The sequence below is a fragment of the Pipistrellus hanaki genome (assembly GCF_964339955.1).
Source record: "Pipistrellus hanaki genome assembly, chromosome: 10".
Taxonomy (NCBI): domain Eukaryota; kingdom Metazoa; phylum Chordata; class Mammalia; order Chiroptera; family Vespertilionidae; genus Pipistrellus; species Pipistrellus hanaki.
The window spans coordinates 32,062,136-32,079,206 of NC_140512.1; the positions used below are offsets into that span (position 1 = coordinate 32,062,136).

Consider the following 17,071-nt stretch of genomic DNA (forward strand, 5'->3'; position numbering starts at 1 on the left):
TTAAGAACCAGCATCCCCTGTGTCTGCCTTCCTGATTATGTCCCCCTCCCTCTCTCTAAGAGATCACACTCTCCTAAACTTGTCATTCCACCATTTGTATTTCATCTGAATCTGAAAACTAATGTTTCAGTCTTCAACGTCATCCTTACATGAAAACAGGGATTAGCTCATTGGCACGGCCAATGGGTAAAATAATGCGATGAAAAATTTTAATCGTGGGGAAAGAATAGGGCTTCTAATTGTATACAAGAATTGTACACTTTGAGTGGAGGGCACATGGTGCAATGTACAGATCTTATAACATAGAAGCCTACACATTAAACCTATATGTTTATGTTGACCAATATCACCCCAATCAATTTAATAAATATCAAAAAATAAACACATTGATGCTAATAATAATAATAATAATAATAATAATAAATATCTACTCTAATTTATGTCCCTAGTTGCTCACTATAGTGGCTCCCATCTTATCAACGAGGCCAGCCGTCCATTCATACCATACTATGAAACCTTTTTAAGGTAATGAGAATACCGGTCAATAAACAACTTCTGTTTAGGGTTTATCATTCAAAGCAGATGCCGGAGTCCCCAGGCATTAAGAATTATCAGCGATCCATTGGTTTAGTCATCCTCCTGTTGCCCAACAATCCTACCACAAAAAAATCATGAGGAAAGTTGCTATTTTTACAGAGCTTCTAGAACCCAGAAATCATATCTAAATTGGCCTGTCACCACATCATGTAGAGTACCAGGTTGGTTCTTAAAGTCCAGGAGATTTGGGGGTGACAAGCCAGTTCTGGGGTGTCTGTATGGAAGAACCATGATATTCCTGCACCTGTCCTTTTTAAACTCAGAAGGTTCACTTGCCCTTATTATTCTTTTAATCTCTTGCCTTTGGGCTTCTTTACTTCCTCTCTTTGGTCACTCTATTTTAAGTCTCATGTGTTTGACCAAATACGTATGTAGCGGTATTTAGAAATAGTTGTGAAGCAAGAACCCCATGACTTCGTGGAATGCGCTCTAGAAGTAGTGCTCAAATCTCAATTCGGAAAGATTGTTTCAGGAAAAAACACAGGCATGATAACCACCAGCCAGGCTGGACTCAAATATGAGTTAGGCCCCCATGATCATATTTCCTTTGTTGCTTTCTTCTTCCCAAGGTCAGGTAAATGTCCCTGAATATAAATGACACCGGACTTTCAGAATGACTGGCTGCCCACTGACTCTAGGCCGGTCTCACGCTTCTTAATCACCAGGAAGATGACTTTCTTTTCTTAAATTAGGATTCCCACTGCCCCTCTCACTGCTTCCTTTCAGTCTCCTACTGACTTTTCAAATGAGCTTCAAACTTTCTCATGAGCTACACAATATACATTTTCTGGGTGAACACATCTAGACCAACACAGAGCATAGTGGGGTTGGTACTTTAAAAGGTGTGGGGTTTTTTTTTTCCATAGTCAAATCTTACCACAGATTTCAAAAATAAGTTTGATAATTTCTTCTTTCTGGAGGAAAAAAAAAGAATATGTGTTAATAGTATGACCATAATATTTTTTCTATAGTCATAAAAGATAAGTCTTATTACAATCAGCTTTGGGCCATTTGATTTAATGCTTCCACGCCAGAAAATAAGTAGCACAGAGGTTAAAAGATGGCTGTAATGTATCATAACTAAATGTGTTTGAGTTGTGTAATGTAATACCTCAGACTTTTGGAATTCAAATTGTGGCTCCAGCATTTATTAGCTGTATGACCTTGGGCATTAGGTGATTTAACAGTGTCTGTGTCTTAGGGCTGTGGACAGATTTAACAGGATAACACACACAGAGCTCTTCCCACACCGTCTGGCCCTGCAGAGGACTCCCCCCACCCCCACCCATGGTTTTACCTTCCATGGTTTCAGCTACCTGCAGTCAGCTGCAGTATGAAAATGTTAAACAGAAAATTCCAGAAATAAACAAGTCATATGTTTTAAATTTTGCGCTATTCTGAGTAGCAAGATGAAATCTCGTGCTGTCCCACTCCATCTCGTCTGAGGTGTGGTTCATCCCTGTTCCCTGAGTATTCACGTTGTATGGTTCTCCCACATTCCTCCTCCCGGCTCCCCACCCCAAACATTAGCCATTCAGTAGCCATCTTGGTTGTCAAATTGATTGTCAAGGTATTGCTTGTGTTCAAGTAACCCTTATTTTACTTACTAAAAGCCCCAAAGCACAAGAGTAGTGATACTGCAAATTTGGATATGTCAAAGAGAAGCCAGAAACTGCTTCCTTTAAGTGAAAAAGGTAAAAATTCTCCACTTAGGGAAAAAAAATCCTATGTTGAGGTTGCTAAGACCTATGATAAGAGTGAATCTTCTATCTGTAAAATAAGATATTTTGATAGACCACACTCACATAACTTTTACTACAGTATATTATTATAATTGTTGTATTTTATTATTAGTTTTATTGTTAACCTCTTGCTTTGTCTAATTTATAAATTAAACTATATTAAAGGTATGTATAGGAAAAAACATAGTATATATAGGATGCTAGCTGTAGTTTCAGGCATCCACTGGGGAGGTTTGGAACACATTCCCTGTGGATAAGGGGGACCACTGGTACTACCTACAGTGGTGTGAGCCATGCATGCAAACAGCTACATGATTTAACCCACAAGTGCTGAGCAACCAAGAACCAAGACAAACACCAGGGCCAAATAACAGTTTTATTCCATGCTTATCCCCTCCTCTTTTTCTGCACCACTCCCCAATTTTGCAAGTCCCCTCTCCTGTTTCCTAATACTCTCTTGGGCACTTTCACGAAATGTCTTAGTGTTCTGGATGCTGCTTCAGGTCCTCCTGCCCATCAGCCCTCTCAGAAGGGCCCAGTGGGAACTGGGTACCAGAAGTAAATCAGCTGAGGCCCGGCCCTGAGTAACATCCTTTCAGATAACTGGGATGAGACTAGAGAAGGCAGGATTGTACATTTGCCAAAGACAGGAGCTGACAGTTATGATTAACTCATAGATCAAAGAAACAGGAGCCCAGAAAATTTCAGCAGGAAGGAGTGATGGACCTAATCTAAGAAGATAAAATTTAACAGTGGCAAAAGTAAAGTTTTAAAGAAAAAAATCGTTAATGACAGAATTGGGGTGAAGGTGACATGACTTAACAAAAACATGTATAAAGAATATTCAGGGCATTTAAATTTAATTTTTTTACACCATAATTTTAGTAGAAGCCAATGATTCCAAGTGGCTATTTAAAAAGAACTTACAATACAATATTAATAAAATTATATAAAAATGAGAAAGTCAAGAGTTATTTTTTCCCAGTCCTTGAATTTCTTTTTTACATTTACTGAGACATTTAAGAAATCTGAAATTAGAATAGGTCTAGAAAGGGGAAATGCATATATTTATATATTTATGTTTATTTTTTATAAATGAATACTATATGCCAAGTTTTATAATTTAGTTTTAAGTTAATATGATATCATAGTTAATTTCCCATATTATTTGATTACTGATGTCAAATGCATGGCCATTTTAAGGCTCTTGATGCATTCTGCCAAATTGCCCTGCAGAAAAGTTGTAGTGATGACAACTCTAACAGAGTTTAGAAGAAAACCTGTTTATTTTAGACACACAATACTGGTTATTATTGCATAATCTTTGGCACTTGATAGAGAAAACTATCTCATTGTTTTATTTATTTAAAAAATATATATTTTATTGTTAGTATTACAGATATCTCCCATTTCCCTTTTTTATCTCTCTCCTCCCAGCCATTACATACCCCCTCCCCCACCCTTAGGTCTTCACTACCCTATTGCACTTGTCTATGGGCTATGCATATAAATATATATGTTCTTTGGTTTATCTCTCCTTCATTGTTTTAAATTTTACTTATTCAATTATTAGTGAGGCTAAATTTTACTTACACACTTTTCCAAGTTGTGTTCTCTTGTGCACAGTCTTTATATATTCTTTGTCCATTTTTTATTAGAATGTTTTTCTTTTATTTACTTGTAAGAATAATTTATATATCACAATTGAATTTTAATTATTTTCAGTGGGCTTTTATTGGATAACCAGGTCTGAAATGCTTTAAGTAATCATAAGTATACATCAAATTTTTTCTCATTTCTTTGTTAGCAGTGCTATCATTCAAACAGCAATTGGAACTCTGTGTCAAAAGAACTCATACTTTCTAAAGCTAAAACCTGAATGTAATAATTTTGCCAGCACAAACCCTCAGGTAGCCTCTAGGGGTGGTACTCACTGTAAGTCCTTGCTCTCCTTTTGGTCCTTGTAACCCCTGCTTAGTAGAAGAAAAAGAATCAACATAGGAACTACGTAGTTAACATATATAATTACAGTAAGGCTTTAAAAATCACTTCTTGCCTGTGTTCCTGGTGATCCGGGCTCTCCAATGTCTCCTTTATCGCCCTTTTTCCCCACATCACCCCGTTCTCCATGCTCTCCCTTTAAAACATAGTGAAAGGGGAAGTTTAGAATGTGAATGTTAAAGCCAAGTAATAAAAACTCTGAAATTTTGTTTATTTATAACTACAGATGTCTGATAGAAGAAAAATGGGGCATTTTATTTACATCCCCCCCCCCCCCCCAAAGGTACCATAATCTAATTCTTCATGAACTGGAGCTCTCAAAGTGAGGAGACCTTGAGATACCATTGGATCAGCTCACTGGCCTCTGGAAACCAACCATTGTATAATTTTACACCCGAGTTATCTAGTACCTCCTACATGTCATGCTGTAAGGGTTTATTCTTTTATCAGCTGGCTTTTGAGAATGAAGGAAATGGGGTTTTATAAAAAAACATGTTTGTAAGTTAGGGAAAAGGAAATACCTAAGGACTTACTTTCAAATGGATTTTTCACTCTGAGAGTTCGTAAGGAGAAGAGTAACAAGTATATGAGAGCTCTTCCAAAGTTCAAGTTAAGCAGTTGAGACTTTTTTAAGGTCCGAAATGCTTACCTTCTGGCCAGGGAAGCCACGGCCTGCCATGCCCTTTGGTCCTGGAAATCCCTGAGGTCCTTTCTCCCCCTACACACAATGAGAAAGGTTTGTTCCTGTTCATTTTCTCTGATAACTTATAACAACATGAATCTATTTATCTAAATTTAGTGCCCCTTACTTTGAACAATTAAAATGTCTTCATTTCAGGAGTTGTTTTTAAATTGTTTCCACCATATCTTAACATTATCTCCTGCTCCCCTACCTGCCCCTCCACTCAAATCATCCAGGTTTAAAGCGTTTTCATGATGTTGATCATGACACAATAATAATCTCTAATGAGAAGAATCATTGTATTGATGCTGCTTGGATCCTATATGCAACCTATACTTCTCTCGACCATTCTTAGCCAGGAGTCTGTGGCAAAGGTCTAAAGGACCATGGGCTCCTGGGATCTGATTTGCTTGCTTACCTTCAGCATCTCTCTCTAAGGTATCACACTAGGATCACTGGCATGCTTAATAAAAAGACCAACTAAGTGAAAATCAAGGATAGGGGAAGGGGTCAAGTATGCATTTTGTCATAAGCTTGCAAAGGCTTGGGAGCCGCTACTCCAGAAGGCACTCCTGAAAAGGGCCACAGAGCCTTGCTTGGAGACTGCTGTAGTTCTTTTTAAATTGGATTTATTGGGGTGACATTGGTTAATAAAATTACATGTATTTCAGGGGCACAGTTCTATAATACATCGTCTGCTTATTGTATTGTGTGTTTACCATCCAAAGTCGTCTCCTTCCATCGCCATTTATTCCTGCTTTATTCTACCTTTCCCCACCCCTTTCACTCTGGTAATCCCCATACTGTTGGAGACCAGTGTGACTTTAAGTATCAGTATTCCTGAGCCTCCTTTTCTAGCTCATGCTAGAATCTTTTTAAAGTCAATAGAATCCTTTTTTTTAAGTGTTATAATGAAATATTATACACACACATAATTCACAGGGTAAAAGATAAACATTCATCTACATATCATTATATTAAAAATGAAATAGTACAGATACCCTTGAAACCCCCATGTATTCAGTCCCATTTCCCAAAAGAGAGAGGAAACCTGTCTGTGACATTGATATGCATCACTCTACATACAGATAGGTTGGCCAGCCCACAGACTGGTATGAAGGATAGTGGAAGGATACCTTCCTGAGAGTTTCCCATTCTCTCTTCTAATTAAAGAAAATTTGTTTAAAAGTATAAGAAAGATATCCCCTTAACAAATATGTATCAGTAAATGATACTTTGGCATAAATTAGTTTTCTCAGGTTGTGTGTGTGTGTGTGTGTGTGTGTGTGTGTGTGTGTGTAGGCGACTGAGGACTTCTTCATTCAACCATGTACCTGGTTAAAAGGTAGTTTCGGGTTGTCAATGATATTCATGAGGTCACTGGTCAAGAGGTCAAGAGGGTTCCAAGCCAAGTGTAGGGGAGACTAGAGCTTCGTGTGAGAACACTAAAAGGAAACCTATGTTTGACTTTGTCCCCACTCCAAAGGTCAGAATAGTGTGACAGTCACAGGAGCTGGGACTGTCACACTATTCTGAACACTGCAACTATTCCAGGCATCTGGATTTCCCTATAAAGGCCTTCCCCTCCCTCCTGTTTAATCACCAGTTCACCTTCAAAAGATAGGCTTTCTACAATATAATTTTCAGAGAAGACTCTCTAGCTAAAAGCCTTTAGCAAGTAAGTCCATGCCTCAGCTCTGCAGAGGTGAATGCTATCCAATCAGATTTTTTTTTCCTTACAAGGGTCAGGAAAATGATATACAATGATTTCTGCATGAGTCAGAAGCAACTGCAGGAAAGAACCTGTCTATCTGAAGGTATAATTACATCTAAATGTCAGCCAGCTTCTTACTCTTGGATCTGTCCTGTTTAAAGGCATGATCTTTTTAATTTTTCATATGATTGCCTATTCTCTGGGAGAGAACTTTCTAAGGAAAATGCCCACCTACCTGAATATTTTAATAGATTTTTTTTCATTACTGATATGTCAGGAAATAACAGTTTTTCTTTCCAAATGTTTTCTCAGTAAGGTAAAATTCACAAACGATCAAAAAATACAAAATAGATGTCTGTCTTCTATTTAGGAGGTAGAAAATGGAAATAAGCCGCTTTCATTCTTAAATAACAAATAATGCTAATGAGTCTATGAAATCACAACTTTCCGTGAATCCATCATAGAGCTGTGTTTGCAAGGCAACCAACTAACTCAAAGTCTAAGGAAAAACAGGCTCCTCCAGGGAGAGGTAGGACACTGCCACTCACTTCCTGCTAGAAACGCCAGCTGTCACCCACCCTGCTAAGAGGACTTCACCTAACATTTTTAACAAATCGCTAAAGGCTGAGTGTGGCTAGGGTAAGAGGGGAGAACCCTGAGGAGCTTCAGGCACAAGGGGAATTCATCTCCTCTCACAAGCTTTTCTCTGGGGACCTCACCAATGCTCAAGAGAAGCACTGAGGCAAGGCAGGTCCTGAAGCTCCCAGTGGAACAGACTGAGGGGAGAGCAGCAGCTGTCCTCCAGGGAAAGGCACAACGCTCTCTATGGGATAAAAGTCTTAAGCTGCTGGGGTAAGCGTAACAAACACTGTCATTTTTAGGGCAACCCGTGGCAGCTGGGAGAAGGAAATAGAATAAAACCTGCACATAAGCATCCTGGGCCCATTCCTGTAGAGATGCTTTATTCCTTGGGGAGGGTCCTCAGCCCAGACCTTTAGAGGCCCCTAAGCATTTGCTGGAATTCAGGGAACTATATGTACTTACAAGGGCGCATTTTCTGTATTTAATCCTTTGTTAAAAAATGAAATATTTTTCAATTAAAAAGAACTAACAGAACATTTGGCAAACTGAATAAGGTCTATAGATTAACTAGTGGTAGATCAACACAGTCATGCACCATGAAGCCACTTTTCAGTCAATAACAGACTACATAAAGGATGGTGGTCCCATAAGATTCTAATGGAGCTGAATTTCCTATAAGACATGGAAAGATGTGTGGTTCAGGAAGACTTTTTTTCTCTCTCGGGAGCAATATCTGCAGGGTTTGGGAATAGATTCCCTCTCACTCACTGCACCTCAGTTTTGGGTGCACAGATTACACCCCAAGCAGTCAGCCACTGACCCATTTCAGTGTAAGGAGCCTGTGCTCCCAACGCTATATATTCAGAGGGTGATACAGCCCTCAAGTTCTAATGTGATGAGACCATGTAAAATCTTGATGATCCTGTACAAGAACACAGATCCACAGGAACTGCCTTAACGATAATTAAGTGCCACTAACACTGTGGTAAAAGCTCTCTGTGGTCATGCAGAGCCTATCCCTGTATTTTGGAAATATTTTTTGGATTGTAAAGATGTAAAGCATTCATTAAGTGTTATTTCTTCCATCAATTCCTTGCCAGAGAGAGCTCTTTGTCCCAGATGGGGTCAATGGAACCAAAAACAAATTTCCTATCTCAAAACATTGAGTCCTCAGTTCTACAGCCTTTCCATGTTAAGTACACTCTTTATTATGATTATCACAAAGTCCTTAATCTGACCGCTGCTCAAACACGCAATAACCAAACCACATAGCCATGACAAGCCCCTAAGATCCTTTATGTCTCTGACTGTCTTGATTTCTTATTCCTACTGATCCTCAGGCCACATTTCACTCCCCCTGATAGTGACTGTTAGGGTGATCTACACCTAATACACCCAGTTTCACCTCACTATTTCTAATCATCCCAGCCCATATCCCTGTTCATGGAGTAGCATTGATAACTTTGCTGTCAATAGTGAATGTCCTAGACCTTCACATTCACTTACCACTCACTCACTGACTCACCCAGATCAGCTTCCAGTCTGGCAAGCTACACTCATGTTAAATGCTCCATACAGGTGTATCATTTATTATCCTTTATATCATATTTATACTGAACCTTTTTTATATGTAGATGTTTCAATACATAAATACTTACCATTGTGTTATAATTCCCTATAGTATGCAGTACAGTAATGTGCTATACAGGTTTGTAACCTAGGAGCAAAAGGCTATGCCATATAGCCTGGGTGTATAGTAGGCTCTACCATTTAGGTTTCTGTAAGTGCACTCTGTGGTAGTCCCACAATGATATAATCACCCAATGATATATTTCTTAGAACACATACCCATCATTAAGCAACACATGACTGTAATAATTTTCTGATGATTTTATTTTTTTAATTTATTTTTTATTTTTAAAAATATATATTTTATTGGTTTTTTTTTTACAGAGAGGAAGAGAGAGGGATAGAGAGTTAGAAACATCGATGAGAGAGAATCATCGATCAAACTGCCTCCAGCACACCCTCTACTGGGGATGTGCCCGCAACCAAGGTACATGCCTTTGACCGGAATCGAACCTGAGACCCTTCAGTCCACAGACCCAAATCGGTTTTAATTTTACTGTGTTACATAAAAGAACATGCTTATTATATGAAAAGTACTAAAGTATTTAGGGTTAAAGGGATATATCTGCAACTTATTCTCAGGTGTTTCAGAGAAATAATAATTGTGTGTTTACATTTGCACACATAGAGTTTGATAAAGCAAATGTGGTATGTTAACATTTAGGAAATCTAAGTAAAAGGGTGTATGGGAATTAATTTTTTTGTACTATCTTTGCAACCTTTTTTAAGTCTGAAATTATCCTATATAATAAAAGGCTAATATGTAAATCGACCAAATGGTAGAACAACTGGTTACTATGAAACACACTGACCACCAGGAGGCAGATGCTCAATGCAGGAGCTGTCCCCTAATGGTCAGTACACTCTCACAGGGGGAGTGCCGCTCAGCCAGAAGCCAGGTTCATGGCTGGTGAGTGTATCAGGACCAGGCCTAAGCCATCAGTCAGACATCCCCTGAGGGCTCCCAGACTGCGAGAGGGCACAGGCCAGGCTGAAGGACATTCCTCCCCCCACCCCCCAGTGCACAATTTTCTCTAGTTTTAAAATAAAAGTTAAAAATTAAAATAGCCCTGGCTGTGTGGGCTAAGTTGGTTGGAATTGTCGCATGAACAAAAGAAAAGAGAAAAGAAAGAAAGAAAGAAAGAAAGAAAGAAAGAAAGAAAGAAAGAAAGAAAGAAAGAAAGAAGGAAGGAAGGAAGGAAGGAAGGAAGGAAGGAAGGAAGGAAGGAAGGAAGGAAGGAAGGAAGGAAGGAAGGAAGGAAGGAAGGAAGGAAGGAAGGAAGGAAGGAAGGAAGGAAGGAAGGAAGGAAGGAAGGAAGAAAGAAAGAAAGAAAGAAAGAAAGAAAGAAAGAAAGAAAGAAAGAAAGAAAGAAAGAAAGAAAGAAAGAAAGAAAGAAAGGTTGAGGGTTCAATTGCTAGTCAAGACACATATCTAGACTGTGGGTTTGATCCCTGGTCAGGGTGTGTACAAGAAGCAACTGATTAATGTTTCTCTCTCTTTCCCTTCATTTCTCTCTGAAATCAATATCTTCATGTGAGGATTAAAATTATATATAAGCCCTGACTAGTTTAGCTCAGTTGACAGAGCATCGGACTGTGGACTGAAAGGTCCCAGGTTCAATTCTGATCAAGGGCATGTACCTTGGTTGCGGGCACATCCCCGGTAGGAGGTGTGCAGGAGGCAGCTGATCAATGTTTTTTGACTTTCTATCCCTCTCTCTTCCTCTCTGTAAAAAAATCAATAAAAATATATTTAAAATTATATATAAAATGAATGAATGCACTGAATGATTGCAAAAATATATCATCTATTAATGCTAGAGGAGCTGAAGCATATAAGTATACAGATATTTTACCAACCCAAAGTTTGGGAACCCATAGGCTGAAAGTATACAAGAGACCTGAAGCAGAGTCACAGTTGTGGGGTTCTCCTTACCCAGACACAACTGCTCTTTGAATTCAGGAGTCCTACAAGGTTACCAGAAACCTGTTGCTCCAGGACTTATCCTCATACCAACTCAGTTCAACCTTTTAAACTATCAGTAGCATTGCCTCACTTGGACACAACCAGTTTATAAGCTTGATATTGGTTAACTTCCAACATCCTGTGACTTTATCTGTGGGATGTCATAAAAGCTAATTGAGAGAGTGGGACATCTGGACTGCACAGCCCGAAAGGGAGCCCTCAGCTACCACTTTCCCTTCCTGTTCGAGTTAATGCCTCTGAAGTCCCCTTGTCATCTCATAGGTAATAACAGAGAGAATTATTTAGAACATAGAGACAACTCATCACACATTTACAGGAGAGTTCTAGAAATCTACTATGGGGGGAAATTTTTATGATCTCTTTTAGGATTTCAGCACTTGCTTATTGGCTCAGCATAAAATGTGGATGGTAAGAAATAAAACCCAACTATGATACCTAAATGAGATTTTGGCCCAAACCCAGGCTCACTTCAGTGAAAATACTTCACCATTCTATTTTTTTATATATCTTTATATCCTTTTCCTTTTACTGTTGAGCTGCTTTCTACATTATCACTTTTCTTGCTAAAAGAAAAAGGGCTAAAGTCAAAATTAGAAAAGGTATCTCCAGTATTTCCAGCTCAGCCAGAAACCTGGGTTTTTTCTCTATCAAGATTTATGGTCTTGTCTGAGAAACCGCAGAGGCCCGATTTCTTACTGAAAACAAAGAAAACCTCTGGCTAACCTTCATTCATAGGTCAGCTGGAACATTCTCGGTAGAGAGCTCTTGCAGTAGAAGGTATGAGATGAGGAAGCATTTCACTTTTTCACTGAATTTTCTTTGCAGGATGCAATTGTGCAGCCATATTAAATGTCTAAACCCATCCTATCATTTAGTAGTATCTCCCAAGACATCCTAGAATAAATCAATTTACCATTCTTTCTTCTGCCTCTCCTCTTGTTTGCCTTTCTTTGTTTCTGATGTGATTAGCGTATTGCTAACTAGAAGCCAGGGGAATTATAAAGTTCAAAGTGGGAAGTCAACAGTTATCCAGTCAGCCTGCTGCCAGCTTGAAGAAAGAAGCCAGTGTTGTACTAAGATGTTGATTCAGTGGGTAAATGGTAGTTAGCAAATCTCAGTGATATGCCTTGCACAGTCATAGTAGTTGGCCTGGAATCCAGGAACCATTCTGCATTGAAAGGGATTATTTTCTTATGCTTCGTGGGCACAGCTTGTTCACTTCAAAAGGAAAATGGTATTTTCCAAGTAGCCTATGGAGTACACATCATTGGTGACCCAGAGACCCTTAGAACAACTGGATGGTCTGACATTTTGGACTTATCTCCTCCCTGAAGTTATGATCATTATAATCTCCTCTCCTAACTAGCCACGTATTGTGTGCTGATGTGTGAAGGACTGAGCCAGGTAATAACAGAGCTAGACATATTCTTAATCAATTTCATCAAGAACCCTGGAAGAAAGTATATAAATGATGAAGTTGAGGCTTTAGCAATTCTTTCCAGTCACCTTGAATTGTAGCTGATTTCACAGCCAGGCTTTGAACAGTAATTCTCTCTTCCAAATGCAAAGCTGACAGTTTCCGCAAAGGCTCTGCTGATTTTTATTTCGCACTTCCACCTTGCCCTAGAGTGGAAGAAGCCAGGCAGTTTCCTCATCTCTGACTTGAAAATCAATCAAGAGCTTCTAGTTTCCTAAAATCCTTTCCTTTGTGGAATTAAATTCTTCTAACCTGATATCCCATTTTGATAGATTAACATTCTGCTAGTGGGGACGAGGCCAGTCTAATGCTTGTCCAGTAAAGCAGCCTAATCAAGGGATTTGGACATGGCCATCTCTGAGGACATTATCCAGCCCCCAACTGTGTGTTCTTTTTAATCTATTCATGAAAAGAGTAAGAACATTGTTATATTTTCTATAATTTACCTTAATATGTTTCGGTCTAGACAGTATCATTAATATGTGTGTGTGCAAGTTAATTTAATTTACACTCTAAGAGTGTTGACTTAACATTTGAAGTACCATAACCAATGGTCCACACTTCAAAGACATGTGCTTCAACTATTACTATCTCAATTTGCTCCAGAGGGATGATAAAAACAATTTATCCTTAGGGAAATAAGAGGGATTCAAGACATGCAGTAGCTAGAAATGTACAGATACTTCACCTCTTGTGTGAATAGGGTGGGCCCACAAGACAAATAGTCTTGGTAGAACAGCCTAATTCAACAACTCATTCAGAATAGGTGCCTCCTATTCTCACCCCATCGTGAAGAATGCCTTCGCCTGACCTGACTGAAAGGTTAACTGGTCCCAGTATGAGAAAATGGTTATATTGCCTCAGAGTGATCATTTTATGCAAAGTGCTTGTCCACTTTGGGGGAGATTTGGAATTTGGAACAAATTTTCACTACATGTTTTTTTTGTGTGTGTGGTTTTTTTGTTTTGTTTTGTTTTGTTTTTGGAATGCATGTTAATAAGTAGCTAAATACGGGGTAGAATTCTGCCTGACACTTGCTTTAAATAAAGCATGCTACCTAATAGCCAGGTTTTCCAGGAGGTGGCACATACCTCCTACTGACTTTTAATCTTCAGAGGCTACTGATGGCATGAAAAAAGAATCTGAAAAATTGTAAATGTCCAAATTGACCAAGCTTAGCTCACAACAGTCATAGCCAAAGGTGCAGAGTGTGGGCATATTTTCCCCTATCACTTTTCTTAAACATTTAGTCCCTGTTTTCATTTCTCTGTTTATATCTACTTCCCATAATAAACCAATTGAGCAAGTACACAAATATTTGCAAATAATCTCAGCACCAGAGCCACCTCATGGACTATTTGATTGCTTTGTGGACATGTGCTCACTCTTATGATTTGTTGGCTAACTCACAGAATTTAATCCTGTTGTCTGATAATAAAATGATCCTTAGTAGTATAAATGCCAGAGTGAAATGCATTGATAGATCACAGTGCAAAGACCAGCATGGCCTCTAGGGACTTTACCAGTTGGATTCAGTTATATAAATCTTGTCCTTCCATTCGGCCTACATAGCCTTCTGTAAAACCTGCCAAATTTCATGAATATCTTGCATGGCATTTGAATATGCTTGCATCACAGATGATAAATAGGAAGCGACAAAGTTGGCTGTATGACAGCTGCTAGAGACAGGGGAATGCTCCCTTTGCTGGCTGAGTGTACATCGTTGTCTCCTGGCTCCTTTGCTTCATTGTCAATGTCTCTCTTGGTTTTGTCTATGCTCTCAAGGAAGGTTCCTGCCTTGGTCCTTTACTTTTACTTTTGTATTATCCTTAGCAATCTTTTTTGCATCCATGGTATTAATGGTGAGCCTATAGGTATTGTCTCCAATTTTCTAATCCCCAGTCTTATCCCAGTCCCTAAGCTCCAGGCCTAACTTTTATCTGCTTTCTAGACCTTTCCATGTGTTAGCCATTTCAGAACCAAATCTATCAGATACAGAAATTATATGCAGCCACATCTACTTCTCTTCCTGGCTTTCCCTCTTTCACTCACATCTTGGTCTTCCAGGCTTGGAATTTTGTGTTCTGACCTTGTCCAAGCTCCCTGAATATCCAGATTGCCAAGTCCCAGCCACCAAACCCACCTAAGCGGCCTTCCCTGAACTGCCTTGCCCCACCAAGAAAGAGTAATGCCCCTGTGTCAACCCCACCTCTCCTGTAGGTGTGGATGCTCATGTTCTTCCTGTCCTATTTATCTCAAACTTCCCATGTAGAAGCACTTTGTCTTATTTCTGTTTCTACCTTCTGAGGTTCCTATTTCAGGGCCCTGCATATCATACGGAGCTAGAGAGAGTAGATGTGGAGTCTGGCTAACATTTTAGTAAAAGTTTCCTAGAGACAGTGTACCCTAAATACTGTCTTATTTTGCCTCACAAACCCCCACAGGTACAGAGGTGCTTCTCTGATTCACAAAAGACAAATTTCATGATAAGCTTTGGGGGATCGATGTGGGAAAAGGGTAACAGGATAGAAACACATGGGAAAGTGCCAGCTGAGATTTCATGATGTGGGTCAACTGGAGGGGGTATTTGTAATCAGGTCCTCTGGCCTGGAGTCTGGAGCTGTACCCAGGTCCACTCTGTTAACAGCTCCTGTGGCGCTGGCCTCAGAGACCGCTGCACAAAGCAGGTAGAGGTGTTTCCACCAGTTAGGAAACAGCCGTGACTTATTTAAGAAGCATTCTGCTGGCTGCATTGCCACAAGGGTACAAGGGTGCGAGGGCAGTGGGAGGTGCCAACCTGCCTGACCAAAGCTGTTACCACACTATCAGGAAAAGGGCCTCCTGCTTCAGGGACTCCCAGCATAATATTCAATCCCGGTGTACAAATTTGCCAAATGAAAGGATTCCATGAAATGTTGTATGCTTTTCAAATTACTCTTTCCCTTTCCATACATCAGCTCACCAACACACAAGAACAGGCCCCAAAGGCAGTGAAAGGCAAAGCCTCCTCTGTCTGACTTCATAGGCTCAATAATGGCTCCCAACGATACACAGGCCCCCACACCTGGAACCTATAAATGTTATTTTACATGGACAAAAACACCTATAACTTCCAAATATGCCAAAAACATGTCATGCATCCTTGGACTTGTAGCCAAATGGAAGATTCCAATTAGAATTACCCAGGCGTGGGTGTTCACAGACTTGAGAAGCACCCCGAGGGAATGGATGGTGGGAGTCTTTTCTATTACGATGGACAGGAGAGGACAACAGGCAGCCGCGTCTATATGTAGAAGGCAGCAGCTCCAGCTGTCACAATGCATGTATCTCAACCATCACACACTGAGGTATGAAGGCTGGGGAAAGGCTACATGCTACATGTTCAATTATATCGAAAAGAATATTCCATTGTGACATTCAACCAGGTCTTCCCTTAGGCCTAAGTTACTTCCTGTTAGTAGATTTGGTGAGGCCTGTTAACTTGTGAAGTGCAACCAAAGAGAAGACCAAGGGGTAGATTGCCCCCACCTTTCATCCCAGGATTTCCTTCAACCATACTGTGACCTCCCACCCACTGTAGGCAGAGTGCCTGCTATTCCCACACTCTCCCGGATCAGACCCCCAGCCATCCGGATATTTCAACTGTTGCCCCTCCCATGTAGAAATTGAGGAGACATGGTTGACACTAACATCTACTAGTAAAAACCATAATGAAAATATATTGCTTTTTCAATTCTTGTATTTGAGATGAGAATTATAAGATATATACTTCTGAGTTGTTCTTGTAAGCTTTATCATCTGTCAAAAAGGATTATTGCTATGGAGGAACTGTAGCATTCTATAAACTGGTTATTCTCTATCAGGAATTAAAAGCACAAAAAAGACTCACAATTGCCTCTCAGAGAATGCCTTTCTCCAGAATTCACAGTATTAGCTCTTTTATGGGTCTCTTTCTGAATATGCTACGAGGATTAAAGAAGTAATATTTATAAAGTTCTAGGACTTCCTTAAATAAAAGTATGACAGGCTTATTTCCCTTAGCACAATTTCCTCTAGATTGGTCCATGTTCTCCCGTATGGCAGAATGTCCTTCTTTTGGGGATCTGGATAATATTCTACTGTGTGTGTTTAACACATTTTCTTAATCCACTCATCCCTCGATGGGCAGCTAGGTTGTTTCCACATCTTGGATATTGTGAATATTGTTGAGTGAACATAGTGGTGCCAAGTGAAATCAGCCAGACACAGAAGGACAAATGCTGCATTGAGGGCATTCAGGTGAGATAACTAAAGGAGTCAAAGGCATAGGAGCAGAGTAGAATGAGGGTGGAGCGGGGAATGAGAAGCTGTTCAGCAGGTATAATGTTATGCAAGATGAGTTAGTTATGCAAGATGAGTAAGTTCTAGAGATCTTCTGAAAGCCTAATGCCTCCAGTGGGCAATACTGTGCTGTTCACTTAAAAGTTTAAGTGGATAGATCTCATGTTAAGTGTTTTTACCACAATAAAAAATAAAAACAATAGTTGAAAAATAATACATTTGCTTAAAAAAGGAAATGATACATATATCCAAATATATGTTTAATAAAATAAAGAAATTCAATTAATTTTAAAAAGCTGGGGAAAATAAAAGTGTAGTAAAGTCATATAATTAATAGTTT

General features: G+C 39.5%; 1 protein-coding gene and 1 long non-coding RNA gene across 4 annotated transcripts in view; one reads left to right on the plus strand and one right to left on the minus strand.

Moving 5' to 3' along the window:
• LOC311628998 overlaps positions 1-17,071 on the plus strand; it is a 126,501-nt gene that overhangs the window by 34,813 nt on the left and 74,617 nt on the right. The gene's annotated exons all lie outside the window — the stretch shown is intronic.
• COL28A1 (collagen type XXVIII alpha 1 chain) overlaps positions 1-17,071 on the minus strand; it is a 144,244-nt gene that overhangs the window by 16,119 nt on the left and 111,054 nt on the right. For all 3 annotated transcript variants that reach the window (XM_084896664.1, XM_084896662.1, XM_084896663.1), the window contains 4 exons: positions 4,990-5,058; positions 4,396-4,476; positions 4,274-4,309; positions 1,475-1,511 (listed from right to left, as the gene is read on the minus strand). In XM_084896664.1, coding sequence (XP_084752790.1) covers positions 1,475-1,511; positions 4,274-4,309; positions 4,396-4,476; positions 4,990-5,058 — 223 coding nt within the window. The remainder of the gene's footprint in view (positions 1-1,474; positions 1,512-4,273; positions 4,310-4,395; positions 4,477-4,989; positions 5,059-17,071) is intronic.